Here is a 19,503-nt window from a genome sequence, read left to right as displayed (position 1 = left end):
GAGAAAGTGGAGGAGGAGAAAGCAAACACACTACCGGTCTCCCGTGCCCCCCGCCAGTAGCGACCACCCCAAAACGTAGTAAAACTAGTATGCAGCAAAATATAAAAACCAGTCGGGGGAGTATAATCAATTACCACCCAACTCCCGTCACATTGTAGGTACAACCCCGGCATTGCATAAAGTCATTGAAACAAACCCCAGCGATCAAATTCAGCCCTGGCCAGTACGGTCTTTCAGAAGAGTCTTTTTCACTCGAGCCGCCATCTTGAAGGAAAAGGCAAAGCGTTCATAAAAGTTCACGTCAGAGCAGCAGGATCGAAAACAGGATAAAAGTTCACAATGTTCACCAATCGAACCAGGAAAGATGTCCGAGAGCAGCAAGTATCTCCAACAGTCACAAAGGAACTTGTTACCACAAAGAAAGCCGACTATAGATGCAATAGGCGGCAGCAGAATCGAACAGGAGAAGATGGCGATATTCACGGGCTGGCTTGATGTTAATTGGGAATCGCCGAGGCTCATCAAATCCGGGATCAACACGGGGACCTCGATCTCAGATGTGCAGTGCACCGCCGGTACCACAGCTAGCTGGAAACTCAAAAAGGAATCGTCCTCCGGTCCCAGGATACCGTCCACTTTCACGATCAGTGTCCGGAACACAGCGATGGTATGCGAATGGAGCGCCCCGATGGCGGCCATGACGGCCTGCAGCGATGGCGTGCCTTCCGTCCGCACCATCCCCTCTCAATAGGCGACAGAGCAGGACTTGAACCCCGGAGGCCGGCCACTCCGGGGTAAGAGGCTACGCAAATCCGATGTCAAACAGTGGGCAGAACGTCTAGCAGAACACACCTTCGCCGTCAGCGAGGGCCCGGCCCGTCGACCCCGGAGGTTAGCAAGGTCTCCGGGCTCCAGACCCCGACCACGGCAGCCGGTGCGGCACGTTGGAGTGTCCTCGGTGTAGACCACTCACAGGATCGTACTAAAAATCAACAATTGCACGGCACACTTCGGAAGACCGGGCTCAGTCCAGGTCTCACGGCCGATGTTGATCACTTCCGACCCGGATAGGCTAGAAATCGAGGACCCGGCTTCCGCACGTTGTTAGGCCGAGAGTAGAAACACGGCGTATCATCGTCAATTGATGAGGTAGAAAACTCGGGATTGTACCATCAGAAGCAGAAAAACTTAATGAACACGGAAATCTGGCATGAGTTCAGGATTAGAAGCAGGATATTCGAGCTGCTGGCGAAGGTCGGCGGAGCCGGGAGCTTACGCGGCCATCTTGATTCCTAGCGTAGCTCCTCCGGGATTGCACATTTTTATCTAACACATCCCAGGGCTTCCAATATTCCTTTTAGGGTCCCTACATGAGCAGGATTACAGCCAAGAGGAAGTAGTTGGCTTTGTATTTTCACCTAGGGTCAGTAAAGATGGTACAGTGACTTCAGCATTGCTCCTCTTGTCCTGACGTAGCTCCATATCTAATACATTTTCTGGCAGCCCCATCCCTACCGAGGTTGTGCTCTCTGTATCAGAATTTGAATTTAGCAAGGACTGCATAACTATCTCTTGTAGATAAGGCAAAGAGAAAAGTCTCTGGTCCGGGGAGCCTTCGTATACACCAAATTATCCTGCTAGGTCCACGCTTTTATGGGCTCCCAGATCACTTCTTATATTAGACTGAGTTGTTTGTTGTCTTACATTACCTTCTTTTGTTGCAAAAAAGTGATTTGTTACAAACGTCTTTATTGATTCCGATAACAGAGATCTGGGCTCCTTGTCTTTTTGGGGTGAACCAGTCATACCTGTTTCTGTACTCTCCTTATTTTGTTGGCTTACATCAGAATCAGTCTTAGTTTAGAGTGGTTGCTTTTTCCCTTCACTTTGTAGTTTGGACGGATTTCATTAGACCTTAATATGGGTGGTAATTTCGAAATCCTCCATATTTTCCCCTCTGTTATGATTAAGGTCACTGTAGCCGGACACTTTACACAGGTGGCACTTGTACACCACATTGACATATGTCGTACCACTGTCTGTACAGTATATTCAATCTTCAGGACTTTGAAACTTACTGAATGATGAACACTTGACCAGAAATTCAGTCCGCAATTATCAATAAGGGTGTGAAAACAATATAAGAATGCAAACAATATGGGCCTTTGTGGGAGAATTCGGATGGGAACAGGGCAGCTTAAGAGCCAAATGCCAAAAGACCTAGAACCACAGCACTCACCTGGCTTCTACAGAATGGACGAAAATAGAGGCAATAACTGCTCTGATGGAAACCTGAAATATTAGCCTGCCACATGCTCCTCAGTCACTCCGCCCTCTAGTCCTCTGTTCCGTGCGCCATATTTCGACCTCCTTGCTCCTAGGCAATAACCGCAGAGATTTAACCCCCCGCCCCCACCCCCTCCGCCGCTTCCGTGCACTACGAGGCCTGCAGGTGCTTAGTGCCCGTTGCCAATTACTGGACGCACTCCTTCAGCAGGCCGCTTAGTCAGTAGGCCTGCGACCGTATTCTAACCACCCCTCAGGCCGCCAAGTACTCCGACCCCCAAACCTGCGCAGCCGCGGGACTCTTTTCTCGCTGCGTTTTTTTCTCCTCAAGCTGTGCGGCTCCCCAGGCGCGGACCTTCGACGTGCCAGTCTCCGTCGCTTGGCACGTGCACAGCTCCACGTAGCTCCTCCCACACTGTAGCAAATACCATATTTGACTCAGAAAGAGCAGGTAATGCAGGGCTGACACCTGAAATGGTCGAGGGATTTTACTTTTTTAGTGAAATAACACATTGAGAGACCGTCTGTGTAACAATAGACTTGCAGATTAACTGAATTCTTTTAGGAAGTACTAAAAATGCTAACAGACTGCTGACAGACTGAATGACAGGGTGAGTTGGGTGTTTGTGTGAGCCGAAAAAGACAATGAATGCCTTCAGAGGATCTGGCAGATTGGCATTCCCCCTAGGTGTAATTCTTGTTTCAATCCTAAAGGCCAATAGGCATCAGTATCCAAGTGGTGCATTTTATTGAAAAAGGAATAGGTTCCACTAAGCAAAGCCCCACGGGCTTCTGGAACTTCAGCCCAAACTGCTTATTCAAATATTGCTGTTATAACTTAGATGAGAAAGGGCTTGCCATTGAAGCAGTATAAATAAGATAAAGTGGCAGAGATTAATTAAGTATTCCATCCATCACTGTGTTGTTTGTGCAGTTGACGCCTTAAGTGCACCTGTTATTCCCAGACTTGGGTCCCGGGAACACTGAGTCACTGGAACCAAGCTGTACCTGATTGATGAGCCCATAACCAGAGCGAAACCGGTCCTGAGTTGCTTGTGTTCCAGTTCAGAGAGGACTTGGCTTAGCAGTTCGGACTGGACTGTTCCCATAAGGAGCAGGGTCAAGACTGATTTGCATATGAAGTGCCACCTTGGGCTATTTGCAGTGGTTAGAATTACTGCCGGCAGCCTCCTATCACCTTTTGTGTGTTTCACTGGTACTAACCAAGACATAACAGTAAAGTTGCATAGACGGCAGAGCTCTGGAATAATTATCACATTTCCCTTTATTTCGTCCCCAGGCATGTTTTGAGTGTTTAAAAGCATTGATTTGTTGTTTTCTTCATAACTTAAAAGGACAATTAAACGCAAATAAAAAAGGTAACCATCACAAAACCTCTGTGGTGAGCCAACACTATATGTACTTGGTCAATGCTCTCGGCTTTCCTGCATTTCTTTGATTATCGAAAGATTGGAAATTCTGAGTTTAGGAGGATCTTTCTCAGTGCTTGATTTGAGCCGGTGGTTTCTGGTACTTAATTGGTTTCCAGTGCTCCGCACCAGCACTTAATTTCCATCAGCATTCTTATGACACTCTGCCATATGATTGCACTGCTTATTTAATTTAGAGATTAGCAGAACAACAGTTCTTTATGAATACAATATACATGAAAAATACTAATACCAGCCATTCCTTTAGCTTTAGGGACATAGCATAATCAGAGCTGTTGCCCTTGCAGGCGACAGAGATGGTTAGTAGTTGTTTTGTACCACCATTGGCAGCGATGACGGGGCAATGAGTCATGCAAGCTGCCGTGACCTCCTGGTCAGGGACCTGGCACTTATTCATTTACAAACTAAGCACTGGTCCTCCTACGACCCAAAGGTATACCATATGCTGCGGTCCCTTATTCACCGCTATCAAATACCACTTGCCTATATAATATGTCCCTGAAAAACTTTTTTGTTGTGAATATTCAAACATCTAAATCATTTTAAGGACTTCTATATCATACATCACATCTCACCAATGATCTCAGCAGGAGGAATTGTGCCTGTCCAGTGGCGAATCAATGAAGCGCACCCACATCAAACTGTACGTTTTTTGGAGAAGGTCATCCATTCTCCTGACCTTCAAACAGCGCACATGTGGGAATGCATGGGCTGCTTTTAGTATGTCTCTGCTTTTGGAGTTAATAGATTCTTTGCTGTGTTTCTGATATTCTATCAAATCTAGGAAGCATGTAAGTGTGATCTATATGGCGGTCTGGTGGCCTGTATATGTAACCACTAGGACCTATATTCAAGGTCTTGGGCCAAGGCTTAGTTTGTAACGACATAAGTTAGGAGATCACTGCAGCTTGCACCACCCCATTGCGCTAGTAATGACATTACAGGCTCGTTGTACACAAAAAATTACTACTACCTGCCACCCAAGCTATTTTTATAGCTATCGGTGTGTCAGAAGTGTACCTGAATTTCCAAGTATTTCCGTAGAAGCAGACGACTTGAAGGAAGGCTCTCGAGGATAATTTCCAAATTCCCCCACTCCCCTGGACCCAGATCTCTCTAAGGCCAGGAGTGAAAGGGAAAGGGGAAGTGGAAGACAAGAGAGACTGCCACACAGGTGTCTTCTGAATCTTCAATTCAGGAAAGTTGCACCTAGAACATTAAGAACAAGATTAATACAGTTCCCCCCTGAATTCCTGGCTTCTCTTATTACTCTTTTTCTCTGACTCTTGTTATACCTTTTACTTGTGTGGATTTTGCTTCTCTCCAATGTAAATATCCAAGAATATAGACAGCTTCGCAAAATTATTGATATGCACCAAAGAAGTTGCTCCAGAAACCTTTAGATGATTGTTGGTAAACAGTTGTATTAATCATATGCATATAATCAAATACCCCCATCTACTATTTGTTGCTGAAGACAGTTTATGGTGCTAGCTGAAGCTCTTTGTTGCTAATACTGATAGTATTCCAGAAGTTGCGTCACTCCTTGTAAATACCGCTTGCTTGTACTGGTCAACACCAGGAACTGGCGTAGGGAATTGTAACTCGCTGAATGCCCAACAATAGTCTTTGAAATATTGTCTTTCAAGCTTCTTAACATTGACCAGATTACTGATAAGATAGGGCTACAGAATATAACTATAATACATTCACAGAGTCTTTTCTCATTACTAATATTCAGAAGCAGAGTTTTTTCAAAGAAATAACGTTTCAGAAATATCACAGAGACTCCAGAAAAGAAGTTGGTACAATCCTACTTGAAAGCCGCTGAAGGGATACAGGAACACCAGCCGGTAACTTTCTGCGTAGGACGTCATTCAGGAAAACATGACTGGACTCTGAGTGACAGGAACCAGACCTCGACGAAAAAATAAACGACCAGCCGATATTCCTTTTACCAAAATGAGGCTGCTGAATTCGAGCCCTACTGAACTAATTCTGAGGTTTTAATAACGAAAAAATGCGGTGTCACAGATGCGCACATCAAAAGCGCGTCTGCCCGCCGAAAATAATCAGTTGAAGTGCGCGATGCAAGACACACGCGCACATGAAATGGCCGCTGCCTGCTGGCCACTAGAACGAGAACTGACTCGCGGAATGGCGCAACCAGGAACCAACCTGGTCTGAGCCATACGCTGCCGTGCCACCAATTGACTCCAGTTCTGAACAGAATGACTCAATGCAGCTATTTTTACGGAAGTGCTTTTGACCCCAGGAGGCTGTATCTTGTAGTATGCAGATCGGAATCTGACAGTACCCCCCACCAAAGCCCCCTCTCTGGGATTTTGTGGATAAGTCTTGTGAAATTCTGCCACTAATCTTGGAGCATGCACGTTAGAACTAGGCTCCCAAGAACGATCCTCTGGACCAAAACCCTTCCAGTCTACCAGGTAGAACAGTCTATTCTTTCTCAATTTGGAGTCCAAAATTCTTTTCACCTCGAACTCTTCAGCCGATTCCACTTGCACTGCTGGAGGAGGGAACTGCCGTCTAAGATTTGGTGGATTAGACTTAATCAAAGAGACATGGAAGGTTGGATGAATTTTCATTGACTTTGGAAGGATTACCTTAACACTAACTGGATTGATCATGCGCTCCACTGGGAATGGACCTACAAATCTTGGCTGAAACTTACGATTTCCCACTAATCTCATATGACGAGTTGATATCCAAACCAAATCCCCAGCCTTGAAAACTGGACTCTCTCTTCTTTTCTTATCTGCTTGTTTCTTGTATCCCAATTTTGCTTTAGAAAGATTAAGAGCTGCTGACTGAAAAGTCTTCTGCAAGCTCCGAATCACCTCTTCAGCAGCGGGGACCTCCATCTCCTCCCTTCCCACTGACATGTTAGGATGTCGACCAGAATTTAAGAAAAAGGGGGAGAAACCTGTTGCAGAATGCCTAGAGTTGTTATAAGCAAACTCCGCTGTACTGAGTAAAGATGGCCATTCCCCTTCCTGATCCATCAAATACAAACGAAGGTACTGCTCTAAATCTTGGTTTACTCTCTCAGTCTGACCATCAGTCTCGGGATGAAAGCTGGTAGACAGAGGAGAATCCACTCCCAGACCCTTCAGGAAAGACCTCCAAAATCTAGAAACAAACTGTGATCCCCGGTCTGAAATTACCACCCTCGGGATTCCATGAAGCTCGACAATGTGCTGAATAAACAAGGTGGCCAATTATGGAGCTGTGGGTAATGATTTTAAAGGAATAAAGTGACTCATCTTTGAGAATTGATCAACTACTACCCAGATCACAGAAAACCCTTGACTGGATGGGAGATCTACAATAAAATCCATATAAATAGTGTGCCAAGGGGATGGGGCTGTGGGCAATGGCATGAGTAATCCCTGTGGAGTCTGTCTAGAGATTTTTCCCTTGATACACAGCTCACAAGTGGCTACGTGCTGTCTCACCTGAGTTTCCATTCCAGGCCAAAAATAAGTCCTCTTCACCAGTTCCAGGGTTTTGACTCCTCCCTTGTGTCCTGCCAAAGGATGATCATGAAACAGTCGTATGACCTCCTTCTGCAAATCCTCACTGGGAACAAACATCTTCCCTTGAACATATGGTGTTCCATCCTTGACTTCTCGATCCTGACCCTCAGTTAACCAATTTCGGAATTCTTCTCCTTGAAATTCTTCTTTGATTCGGTTTCCTAAATCATCCTCTGCCACAACTGCTGCGACTTTCTCTGGAGGAATGATAAAGCCTTCAGAGTCTTTTTCTTCGCCACCTTCAAAACTGAGACGAGATAAGGCATCAGCTTTACCATTAGCAGAACCTGGTTTGTAGGTCAAAACAAAATCATAATCTGCAAAAAACAGAGACCACCGCAATTGGCGAGGAGTAAGGGTCCGTGCTGATTTTAAGAATTGCAGATTGCGATAGTCAGTGAAAACCGTAATCACATGTCTAGCTCCGAGTAAATAATGTCTCCAGACCTGAAAGGCATCCTTTACCGCCAATAATTCCTTATCGGCAATGGAATAATTGATTTCTGCAGGAGACAATTTTCGTGTATGATAAGCGACTGGGTGCAACTGTCCTGTCTGCTTATGACGTTGGGAAAGGATTCCCCCGATGGCCAGATAGGATGCATCAGCTTCAATGTAGAAAGGCTCCTTTAAATCTGGATGTCGCAACACCGGAGCTGAAAGGAAGGCTTCTTTTAACGATTGAAAAGCTTCTTCCGAATCTTGGGCCCAGCCAAAACGCTCATTCTTCTTTAGCAATCGTGTGATAGGACTGACTTTCTCAGAGAAATTCTGGATGAACCTTCGATAAAAATTGGCAAATCCCAGAAAACTTTGTATTTCCTTCACGGATCTTGGAGCAGGCCAGGACCTAATTGCTTGCAACTTAGAATCATCCATATAAACTCCCCTTGGAGACAGAATAAATCCCAAGAATTCCACTTTTGAAGAATGAAAAACGCACTTTTCTAATTTCACAAACAGATGATTTTCCAACAGACGCTCCAATATGACTCGAACATGATCGATATGCTCCTCCAGGCTGTTGGAAAAGATCAGGATATCATCTATATACACAACAGCAAATCGATCCAAAAATTCTCGAAGTACATCGTTTACAAAATGTTGGAAGGCGGCTGGGGCATTGCATAATCCAAATGGCATTACTTGATATTCAAACAATCCCAGCCGCGTCCGAAAAGCTGTCTTCCATTCCTCCCCCTCAGCCATTCGCACCAGATGATATGCTCCTCTCAAATCCAGCTTGGGATAGATACGAGCATCTTTCACCTAATCTAGAAGTTCTGAAATGAGAGGTAAAGGGTAGCGATTCTTCTTGGTCACCAGATTCAAAGCCCTATAGTCAATACAGGTTCTCAAGGAGCCATCCTTCTTCGGAATTAAGAAAAGGGGAGAGGAAACAGGTGACTGTGAGGGTCGAATGAATCCGCAGGCTAGACTTTGCTCGATGTATTCTTTCAAATGCAAATTCTCTGGTTCGGACAGTGCATATATACGACTGCAAGGTAAAGTTGCCCCAGGTTCCAGTTCAATTCGACAGTCATAATCCCGATGAAGCGGTAATTTTCTAGCTTCTTGTTCATTGAACACCTCGGAAATATCCCGATATTCTTGTGGAATCTCCGGAACCTCAATGGCACAAATCATCTGTACATGATCTGCCAGACTGGATGACAAAGTAGTCTGAACTCTTTCTGTCCGATCATGAAAGCAATGCTCCTTACAGAAGGTTGAGTTCATCTCCACGGTGCGCATTGCCCAGTCAATATGCGGGTTGTGTTCTGTAAGCCAAGGTAATCCTAGAATCATCTGAAATTGAGGGGCATCTATTAGATTGAAACTTATTTCACTTTGATGTTCTCCTGGACCTTGTACCAGAATGGCCTCAGTATCAAAGGTAATGGGACCGGAGGATAAACTGGTACCATCCACTGCTCGAACTGGTTCCGGCCAGGGTTTCTTTTCGAATTGAATTTCCAAAGATTTAGCAAACTGGATATCGCAGAAATTCCCTGTAGCACCTGAATCCAACATGATGGCAAACTCTTCCTCTCGGTTTTTTCCGAAACAAATTTTACAAGATAGAATCAGATGGGGAGCGGCTAACTGGAGAGTGTTAGCAAGAGATTGAGGTTTGGGAGTTGACTTGAATGGAGCTCCCACCAGAGCAACTCCGTCTACTGGTGGAGCCTGTCTTTTACCCACTGCTTGCACTTTGGTTTCTTAGTACATTCTCGGACAAAATGACCAGGCTGTCCACAATACATACAAAGTCTTCCTACTTGATGCTTCTCTCTCTCTTCCTTAGAGAGGGGACCTCTGACAGTGCCTATCTGCATTGGTTCTTCTACCACACTTCCTTCCGAAGTCTTTACTGGTTCTGTTCTTACACGGTCTAAGCGAGGCGGGAAAGGCTTGAAATCTCTTCTCTTCTCACAACGACGTTCCGTTTGGCGTTGATCAATTTGCAGCACAAGATCAATGAGTTCTGACACATCTGTAGGTCTCTTTGGAATTTGTGATAACCCATCCTTTAACTCATCCTTAAGGCCCCTATAAAACATTGCGGCTCTTTTCTCCGATGGCCAGTTGGTTTCCACTATTAGTTTATTAAACTGCGCCAGATAGGCCACCAACTCCCTATTGCCCTGCTTCAGATCCAGCAACTCATTGTCGGTGGCTTGCGAAATTGTTCTGCGATCAAAAATCCGTAAGAATTCGGCCTTGAAATCTTCAAACTTATACAAAACCGGATCATTAGAGGATACCAATGGCATGGACCAAGCTGCGGCGTCTCCACTCAGGTAAGAGAGCACGAAAGCCACCTTAGACTGATCCTCCTTAAACAGTATGGGCTTACAAAGGAAATGCAAAGAGCACTGGGTCATAAAAATTTGGGCTTTATTGGGGTCACCTTGGAATCTTTCTGGGGCTGCTAAAGGAATAGTAGGGGACATGGCATGCACAACCTGAGTGGTAAGGGCTGAGGACGAAGTTGGAGAGGGATCAAAGACTGGCGCCCTTAGACCCCCAAAATTAGGACTAGGACTTACAGATATCTGGTCTAACCTCTGACGCAGGTAACTAGCTTCCTGATTTGATTTCCTAACCTCTTCCCTAGTTTCACTAAGTTGTTTCTGCAACCCTTCCAAGACAGAAGCTAACGCCTTAACATCGAAACCTTCAGCCATCTTGCTCGGACGGAAGACATTTTAGGGCACTTCAATCTGTCAGAAGTGTACCTGAATTTCCAAGTATTTCCATAGAAGCAGACGACTTGAAGGAAGGCTCTCGAGGATAATTTCCAAATTCCCCCACTCCCCTGGACCCAGATCTCTCTAAGGCCAGGAGTGAAAGGGAAAGGGGAAGTGGAAGACAAGAGAGACTGCCACACAGGTGTCTTCTGAATCTTCAATTCAGGAAAGTTGCACCTAGAACATTAAGAACAAGATTAATACAGTTCCCCCCTGAATTCCTGGCTTCTCTTATTACTCTTTTTTCCTGACTCTTGTTATACCTTTTACTTGTGTGGATTTTGCTTCTCTCCAATGTAAATATCCAAGAATATAGACAGCTTCGCAAAATTATTTCTATGCACCAAAGAAGTTGCTCCAGAAACCTTTAGATGATTGTTGGTAAACAGTTGTATTAATCATATGCATATAATCAAATACCCCCATCTACTATTTGCTGCTGAAGACAGTTTATGGTGCTAGCTGAAGCTCTTTGTTGCTAATACTGATAGTATTCCAGAAGTTGCGTCACTCCTTGTAAATACCGCTTGCTTGTACTGGTCAACACCAGGAACTGGCGTAGGGAATTGTAACTCGCTGAATGCCCAACAATAGTCTTTGAAATATTGTCTTTCAAGCTTCTTATCATTGACCAGATTACTGATAAGATAGGGCTACAGAATATAACTATAATACATTCACAGAGTCTTTTCTCATTACTAATATTCAGAAGCAGAGTTTTTTCAAAGAAATAACGTTTCAGAAATATCACAGAGACTCCAGAAAAGAAGTTGGTACAATCCTACTTGAAAGCCGCTGAAGGGATACAGGAACACCAGCCGGTAACTTTCTGCGTAGGACGTCATTCAGGAAAACATGACTGGACTCTGAGTGACAGGAACCAGACCTCGACGAAAAAATAAACGACCAGCCGATATTCCTTTTACCAAAATGAGGCTGCTGAATTCGAGCCCTACTGAACTAATTCTGAGGTTTTAATAACGAAAAAATGCGGTGTCACAGATGCGCACATCAAAAGCGCGTCTGCCCGCCGAAAATAATCAGTTGAAGTGCGCGGTGCAAGGCACACGCGCACATGAAATGGCCGCTGCCTGCTGGCCACTAGAACGAGAACTGACTCGCGGAATGGCGCAACCAGGAACCAACCTGGTCTGAGCCATACGCTGACGTGCCACCAATTGACTCCAGTTCTGAACAGAATGACTCAATGCAGCTATTCTCACGGAAGTGCTTTTGACCCCAGGAGGCTGTATCTTGTAGTATGCAGATCGGAATCTGACACGGTGGCAGGTATTATTCATTTTTAATGTATATAGAATTTTTATACAACTGTTGTGTTCATCACAAATTGAGACAAACAGTGCCACCATGTGGCAGGCTGTCATAAGTCCCGGTGTTAACAATAAAGTGCCGGTGCCAAGCACCAGAAACCACTGGGTCAAATTAAGCACTGGGGTGTAAGAAGAAAAGTAATAACTTTTTCATTGAGTCAATCCTGGTTGTACATACATTTCACCTCAATATAGACAGTTTAAACTAGTTTTGAGCAGTGTATTTTATAGCTCACACTCAGTGCTTAATTTGAGCAGGTGCTTTCAGGTGCTCAGCAACTGCCCTTCATTCACAGGACCTGGGTTACAATTTCTGAACCTGCAGATGGTGGTCTCAATATCAATTGTTCAATTCAAAATAAAAAGAATAACATACATTGCATGGTGACTGGCTGTTAAATGTTCATAGGCAGGCCGGCATACGCCTGATCAGGCAGGCATGATTGTGTATCACCACATTAGTGGTGATGTCATCACGCTGATCACATATCCAAGAAGTCATCAACAAACTATGGCTTGCATTCTATTCCCCTAGTCTGCTGCACCCTGCCACTGCCTGAGCCTAAACCTCTCATTGAATAATTGTAGCTGGGAGCTGGCTCATGACAGAGTTGAGGCAAGGAAGCTGCAAGAGCGCATTTGGAACTTGGGAGTGAGGGGTCTTGAAGAAGAATAAATTAAAGTAAGTGTGGACTTTCCACTTGTTCTGTAGCCAGAGTAACATATCCGGCAGCCCTGCAGTGCTGCTATCCTCAATGTGCTCGATGAGGCTGTGGCCCACCACAACTTTTGTGCGCCATGACATCACCAGTAGAATCGGTGCGCTGCTCCCCAGCATGGTAATTGCTGAGCGTGAGTGAGTCCAGTAGGCATCACAGCCATACTTACCGACATTGGTAGCATTACTGCTGGGGACAATGCCTGTGCTGTAGCAGGCAGGATCACAGCATGCTCAGCAGTGGATGCCGATGTTGTCGCCATCCCTGGACCTACTAATTGCAGGCAGCACTAGCAGTGACATGACCTGCTGTGCTCAAGCAGCCGCCTGTTCCGCAATAAACCGAGTCATACCACACTGATTGATATATGCAAAAAAGCATTTTCATTTGGTGTATATTTGGTTTTGCACTCAGTGTAGGTAAGAAAGTAAAACCCCTTCCGCTTCTTTAGGAATGACAACAGAAAAACGCAGAGTACGAAATAGCAGGGACATGTACAGGCTGACGACAGGGGTCACAGGCAGTAGCAGTGTTAGAGATGAGAAACAGCAAGAGTAAAGAGGAGAAGAAACAAAAAGAGAGGAGAGAGATAAAACGGAGCAAAGTAGAAGAAAAGGAGGAGAGCAAATCAGATACAAAGACAAAGCAGCCATGATGTGAAGAAGAGAGCATTAAGAAGAGAGAAGATAGAATGAAAGAATCTGGAGGACAGGACAGAGGAAAAAAGCAGACAAATTATAAAATAGAGACACAGCTAATCACTGCTAGAGAGTGATAGTAAAGAGCCAAGATCGAGGGGAGAGAGAGCAGAGCATGGATAAAAGTGCAGAGAAAATAGGGCAGGGCTAAAATGAATAGAGGGCAAATCAGAAATACAGGGTGTGACAAAGGTGATAGAAAACAATTGGAGAGGTGAAAGGATAGACTCTTAGAGCAATGACTTAGGGGACAGACAACAGATCAAGGTTAGAAGATAGAGACTGAGTCAGTGAGAGTGTTTAAAGTGGGGCTCACGAGAGGAAGACATGTGCGGTGGCCTCCTTGGCAACATTTTCAGCACCTGCACTTCTTTTTTTTACAAATTAAGCACTGCTCACACTCCTGTCTCATAGAGAAACCCACAAGGCGTTCACAAACTATAAAAGCACACCACACCTTGGTCCTCCCACTTCCCAAGCCTTGCATGGGTTTTACTGCTACACATGGTTTATTATACAAGTATGCCTAGTTACGCCTCCTACTGTAAATAGAGCCCTTTTTAGGTCTCGCCGAGCCAGCTCAGGTGCTGCTCTGCGAGAAATTAAGTTTGTGGGTTTTCAAAGTGGCCTAGTGCTTGCGTTCACGCGAGCGTGCTAGCGTGTAGCCCCCATCTCTCTTTGATCACGATCACTTTCGCGGGTCGCGCGGCCGTGTCACTTTCACAGCCGTGCGGCCAATGTTTTTTTACCTTTTGGGCCTGATATTCCCTCCAAAACGGGAGATTTTCGCAGCATATGGTTTCAGCAAGCCGTAAAGGTAAATTAGTCTGACCATGATAAATAACGTGCAGAGAATGGAATGTGTAATCAGGTCAAAGTTCAGGTGTCAGATGGTTTTCTAGCTGGTCCCTTGATCATTGTTCCAATTAGTGATAAAACATTAAAGGGCTCAGCCTCCGACACACAGATAAGTCTGTTTTGTGGCTTCTTTCCAACATGCAGCCATGCCCCCGCCTCTCCTGCACCCCCGACCGCCTGCCCGCGCCCCCTCCTCTGATTTGAGTCTTGCTCACAAAGGCTCCCATAACCACCACTCACTCTCCGACAAACCCACGCAGACTCTCACAAAGACAAAAGGCAGGCGTTTGTTTAACGCCAGATCAGCTTTCGCATTTACATTTGTTATCGATTTTTAATCAACATTCTATGCACATTTGAGGATTGCTCCTATTTACATAACATCAACAACATGTTAAAAAATTCCCCACGTCACTTATATTAAGGAAGCTAAAGTCACCCCTGTGAAAGTCCTTAGTTCACATATTTTTAGGTTTCATTTTAAAGTTTTTTTTCAGTATGAGTCAGCCTTTCATTGCATATTCCTCCTGTGAGGTAAAGACTTCCCAATATTTTTCACCGAATGTGTGATACTCTTGAACAACAGAAAAGTAAAAGCATGATCCTACTTCTAGCTTTCTAAGGCACCATGGCCTTCTTGTTTATTATGCGTGAATCAGTGGGTGAATGAATAAATGAAGGAATGCATGAATGAAAAAGACAAACTAACTCAAAGGTGGCGCTGAAAGTGCTCCAACCACCTTAACATGCAGCCAGCACCTCAAAATTGAAGGGAGGCTGGAGGTCTTACAAGCAAATAAAAATCAGATCATGGGATCTGGAAGGACCATTCAAAGCCTCAAAAGTGAGCACCTGAAGTAGAACATTGCTGACAACTGTCCCCATGTTATAAAGGTCACGGTATGAGTGCCAACCACACATCGGGTTCTGGGACTTGCAGTTTTGCTTCTCCTCTTGTAACAGAAGCACAGCATAAGACCCTGCAGTCCCTGTATTTCAGCTGTGTAGTTTAGTCACCCTTCAGAGGACCCCCTTCAGTATATAACCTACGTGTAGATGCAGGATGCTGGAATTTGATAGGCCCTCATGATATTTCACAAGGAGGGTGGAGGCCCATTATTTAGTGTTGCCATACTACTTTTCCAGTACAAGTCACTGTGCACGGACATAATTGGCAGCTAGGGAAAGAACAATTCAGATATTTGGTCACCATTCTTCCATCTCACAGTTTCACAAGTGATACAATAGTAACAATTGGCGCATGCATCCCTTTAGGGTATTCTTTTTTACAATTTCAAATTAATGAGGGTCCACAAGAGATTCTTCATCGTCTGCATGTAAATTTGGAAGAAGTAATCACAAGAACTTAATAAGAATGAAAGCCACGTGATGGAAGAAGTGATGTTCTTTCTGGGACATATGTTAACCACATCTGCCTGGTCAGCTCTTTTAAAAATATTGATCAATGCCATTCACTCAGTTGCCTCTTGAAGATAGCTGAGAAGGCAGTTCTCTCTCTGTGATTGGCTCGGCCATTTGGAACCCCTCCCAAAAAGTAGAAACGCATGGGAGAAATCCTAACACAGATTTTCTGAGCAGCAAATGGACTGGGAATGTCAAAATGGCCGTTGCACAGTCAGTTACTTGTCAGGAAACACAAGACTGTCTCCATTTCACCTGCTGCTGTGTCTACTCTGATTGGAGGCCAAAGGATACTAGATTGTGAATACAGAATTGACAATCTAGGGCCCGATGTAGGTAGCCCTTTACCGATCGGAATCGGCCGAAAATACCGATTTTCGGCCGTTTCCGATCGGTAAAGGGCTATGGAGATGTAGGGGCACATTTTCGGTAATTTTACCGATTCGTTATCATTACCGAATCGGTAAATTTACCGAGTCGGTAATATTTACCGATTCGGTAATGATAACGATTCGGTAAAATTACCGAAAATGCAATGTAGGTAGCCTATGTTCCATCAGCACATGGCTTACAGAATCGGTATTTTACCATGGAATACAAATCCATGGTAAAAAACCGATTCCTGTGTACATGCACATCTGTGCATGTACACATGTGCCATGTGACAGACAGACGTGCCCTTAGGGCATGTCTGTGTGCCACATTGCACACATGCCCGTTTTGGGGGTGCTAGAGGGTGTCAAAGTGACACCCCCTGCACCCTTGTGAATTCTTTAATTACCGATTCGGTAAATACCGAATCGGTAATGCCTAATCATTCCTATGGGCTTCAAAGCCCATAGGAAAGAATGGGCATTACCGATTCGGTATTTACCGAATCGGTAATTAAAGAATTGTTAAGGATTCGGTAACGAATCCAGATGTTGGGACCTACATCCCATTTACCGATTTTAAAATACCGAATCGGTAAGATTCGGTATTTCAAAATCGGTAAATGGGATTTACCTACATCGGGCCCCTGGTATCCTTTGGCCTCCAATCAGAGTCCCAAGAAAATCTACCTCAAATTCACCCTACAGTTCTTTGGGAATCATTGGGTGGATTATCCCCAAGCTAATAACACTGCTTTCAGGCGCGGTTCGTCCATTGGGGCGTGGTGGCGTAGCCCCCCCTGCCCGACGCCGCCCGCAGCTCCCTCATGACAATCATGTCAATGAATCAACATGACGTCACACCACCGGGCGGGCGTCATGTTGATTCATTGACATGATTGTACAGGCGGCAACACAAGTACGCATGCGTGGGGACGGAGGGTGAATTTTTACCCGTGCCCACGCATGCGCACTTGTGTTTTTGCGGCGTTGCGCATGCCCATCAGGAGCCCTAATGGGCGTGCTGCGGGCGAGAGGGTACCTGTGCCCCTGGCGCTAGGATTGGCCAGGGGCGCTGTGAGCCTGTGACGTGTGTGGAGCAGAGCCCAGAGGTGGCGCGGACCGGGACCGGCAGCAAGGTAAGAGTGTGTGTTTTTCGGTGTTCCAGTAAACTAGCTTGCACAAATGACTTGAGATAGTTCAGTGTGTTAAAGCATCAGCTGCAGAAATGTGTGCGTCTATTCCAGGTCACCCGTTTATTTCACGGCATGGGGTTTTGGAAATGTAAAAATTCTCAGAATTTCTATTTTGATAGTTGCAACAACAGCCTTCAACAGATTTCATTTTATAAACATTTTCCAGAAAATGAGTTAACAACTTTGTCACCACAAATATAATGTACTCTTTGAACTAAGGTTATAAAATTTCAAAATGTTAACAAACGGTAGAGGCGGAATAGCATGATATATGCATTTATTATTGCATGCATGTTGGTGTATGTTTGTATGTGAATTTGTATAGTACATACCTAGGGCTTACAGGATGGCAAATACATGGGCGGTAGAAGGTTTCCAGCATAAAAAGGTAGGGGTGATGTAATATGTAAACTGGCACATCCTTCAACATCGATCCTAAAGGCTTGTTAGAGTCCATAATTTATTTTTATCTGGTCATAAAAATACATGAATGATGGATGGATGCAGGGTGGGTGCATTAATGATTGTTCGGTGGATGGGTGGGTGGATGGGTGCATGGATGGATGCATGCATGATGGGTGGATGGATGCATGAATGATGGATGCAGGATGGATGGGTGGGTGGATGGGTGGGTGCATGAATTAATGATGTATGGATGCAGGATGGGTAGATGGAAGGGTGTATGCATGAATGTTGTATGGATGTATGGATGGATGCATGGATGCATGCATGATGGGTGGATGCATGATGGATGGATGGGTGCATGGATGGATGGATGCATGAATGATGTATGGATGGATGCATGCATGGATGCATGCATGATGGGTGGATGCATGATGGATGGATGGGTGGATGGATGGATTGGTGGGTGCATGAATGAATGATGTATGGATGCAGGATGGGTGGGTGGATGGATGGGTGGATGTATGAATGATGTATGGATGGATGCATGCATGATGGGTGGATGCATGATGGCTGGATGGGTGGATGCATGAATGAATGATGTATGGATGCAGGGTGGGTGGGTGGATAGATGGGTGGATGCATGAATGATGTATGGATGGATGCAAGGTGGTTCGGGCTCGCTCGCTGCGCTCGATCGCTGCGGTGCAATATGCAAATTAGTTTACGCCTCACCACTTTCAAATGTCACCAGCCGCCCCTGACTGCTTCTATGTACCACTGTGTACTAGCCTAAGATACCAAATTGTGCGTGTGTCTGAGGATGTTCTCCCTGCTTTTCATTTCCTCCTTCTTTTGTAAAGGTTATTCTAGCAATAAGATCTTTGCACGAGGGTACTGTAGGTGAAGCAAAAGAACAGCACAGCGTTAGAGGGTGCATTCCAAACAACTCGGTGCAAATTCCAGGCAGGGTAGGTCAAATTTTTAGCCTCCTTAATTTTCTTTTATTGTTGCATCACGATTAAAGGACAGTAGGTAGATGGGTCAGAGTTGAAATGGGTGAGTTTCAATTTTGAAACAAAAATAATGGAATTTTCTTTTCAAAACCCAACCCATGGATGTGAGTCCATTTTGTGTCATCCGATCTTGATTTGTAAAAACAAATTCTAACTTAAGTGGATTTTGTAACGATTGGTGGACGCAAAGCATCCTTCAACACGCATTGGCATAGCAATAGGTCTCGCCTTTGAGATCTTATAAGTGTTTAGCCATGCAACAGTTGATGTTGTTGCACCAAGGATATTGTGCTGCATAACTAAATACTTATAAGGTCCCAAAAGCGAGACCTATTGGCTATGCCAATGCTTGTTGACCTTAGACATAGGTTTAGGCCCCAAATGGCTTTGTGAATCTTTACAGTTTTGACTGACTGACACTTTAAGTTTTAATCGTAATCTAGTACAAATGTTTGTAAATGTCACTTAACTTAAGTTGTTTTTATAGGGATGCTATTGGATTTCCTAAACGGAGAACAAAATAAAACCACGTTACAAAAATGTCCACAGCACCAAAGTGCCGTTTGTATTTGCTTTTTACCCTCAGGCACATTGGTTTTACAAAAAGGGCTACAGCTATGGGGCTAATTTTCCTTTGGGACTGGCCCAAAGCATATAACAAAATCCATGTGCCCATGTATCTGTCCTATACCTACACTCACGAAAAGAAAATAGTCGAATGGTCAAAATTGTAGATTTATATCGTGCTCTAATCATGCAGATTCAGGAGCAAGTGAAAAACACTCTTTAGTCACTAAAAAATTAATGCTGGAAGTGACGTCAACTCAAATTATTCACAAACTCCCGGTCATAAGGTATATCATAGATGTCTGAAACTGTTTATTATAAAAAAAAATCCAATAACTCCAATTAGGGACTAGGTTGGGGGGACTTGGTGTA

General features: G+C 44.6%; 1 protein-coding gene across 4 annotated transcripts in view; it reads right to left on the bottom strand.

The window, feature by feature from the left end:
• LOC144818747 (uncharacterized) overlaps nucleotides 1-2,655 on the bottom strand; it is a 289,911-nt gene extending 287,256 nt beyond the window's left edge. The window contains exon 1 of one of the 4 annotated variants that reach the window (XM_078676453.1): nucleotides 2,570-2,655. Coding sequence is in view for 1 of the 4 variants with exons in the window: in XM_078676450.1 (XP_078532576.1) it covers nucleotides 2,240-2,314 (75 nt within the window). In the remaining 3 variants the exon portion in view is untranslated. Of the gene's footprint in view, nucleotides 1-2,239 lie in introns of all 4 variants that reach the window. The other 3 variants (XM_078676450.1, XM_078676452.1, XM_078676455.1) reach the window with 3 other exon arrangements.
• Between the last annotated feature and the right edge of the window lie 16,848 nt (nucleotides 2,656-19,503).

Source organism: Lissotriton helveticus, chromosome 2_1 (genome assembly GCF_964261635.1).
Source record: "Lissotriton helveticus chromosome 2_1, aLisHel1.1, whole genome shotgun sequence".
Classification (NCBI taxonomy): domain Eukaryota; kingdom Metazoa; phylum Chordata; class Amphibia; order Caudata; family Salamandridae; genus Lissotriton; species Lissotriton helveticus.
Note: the sequence above shows the minus strand (reverse complement) of the source record. Positions and strands in the feature narration are given on the sequence as shown.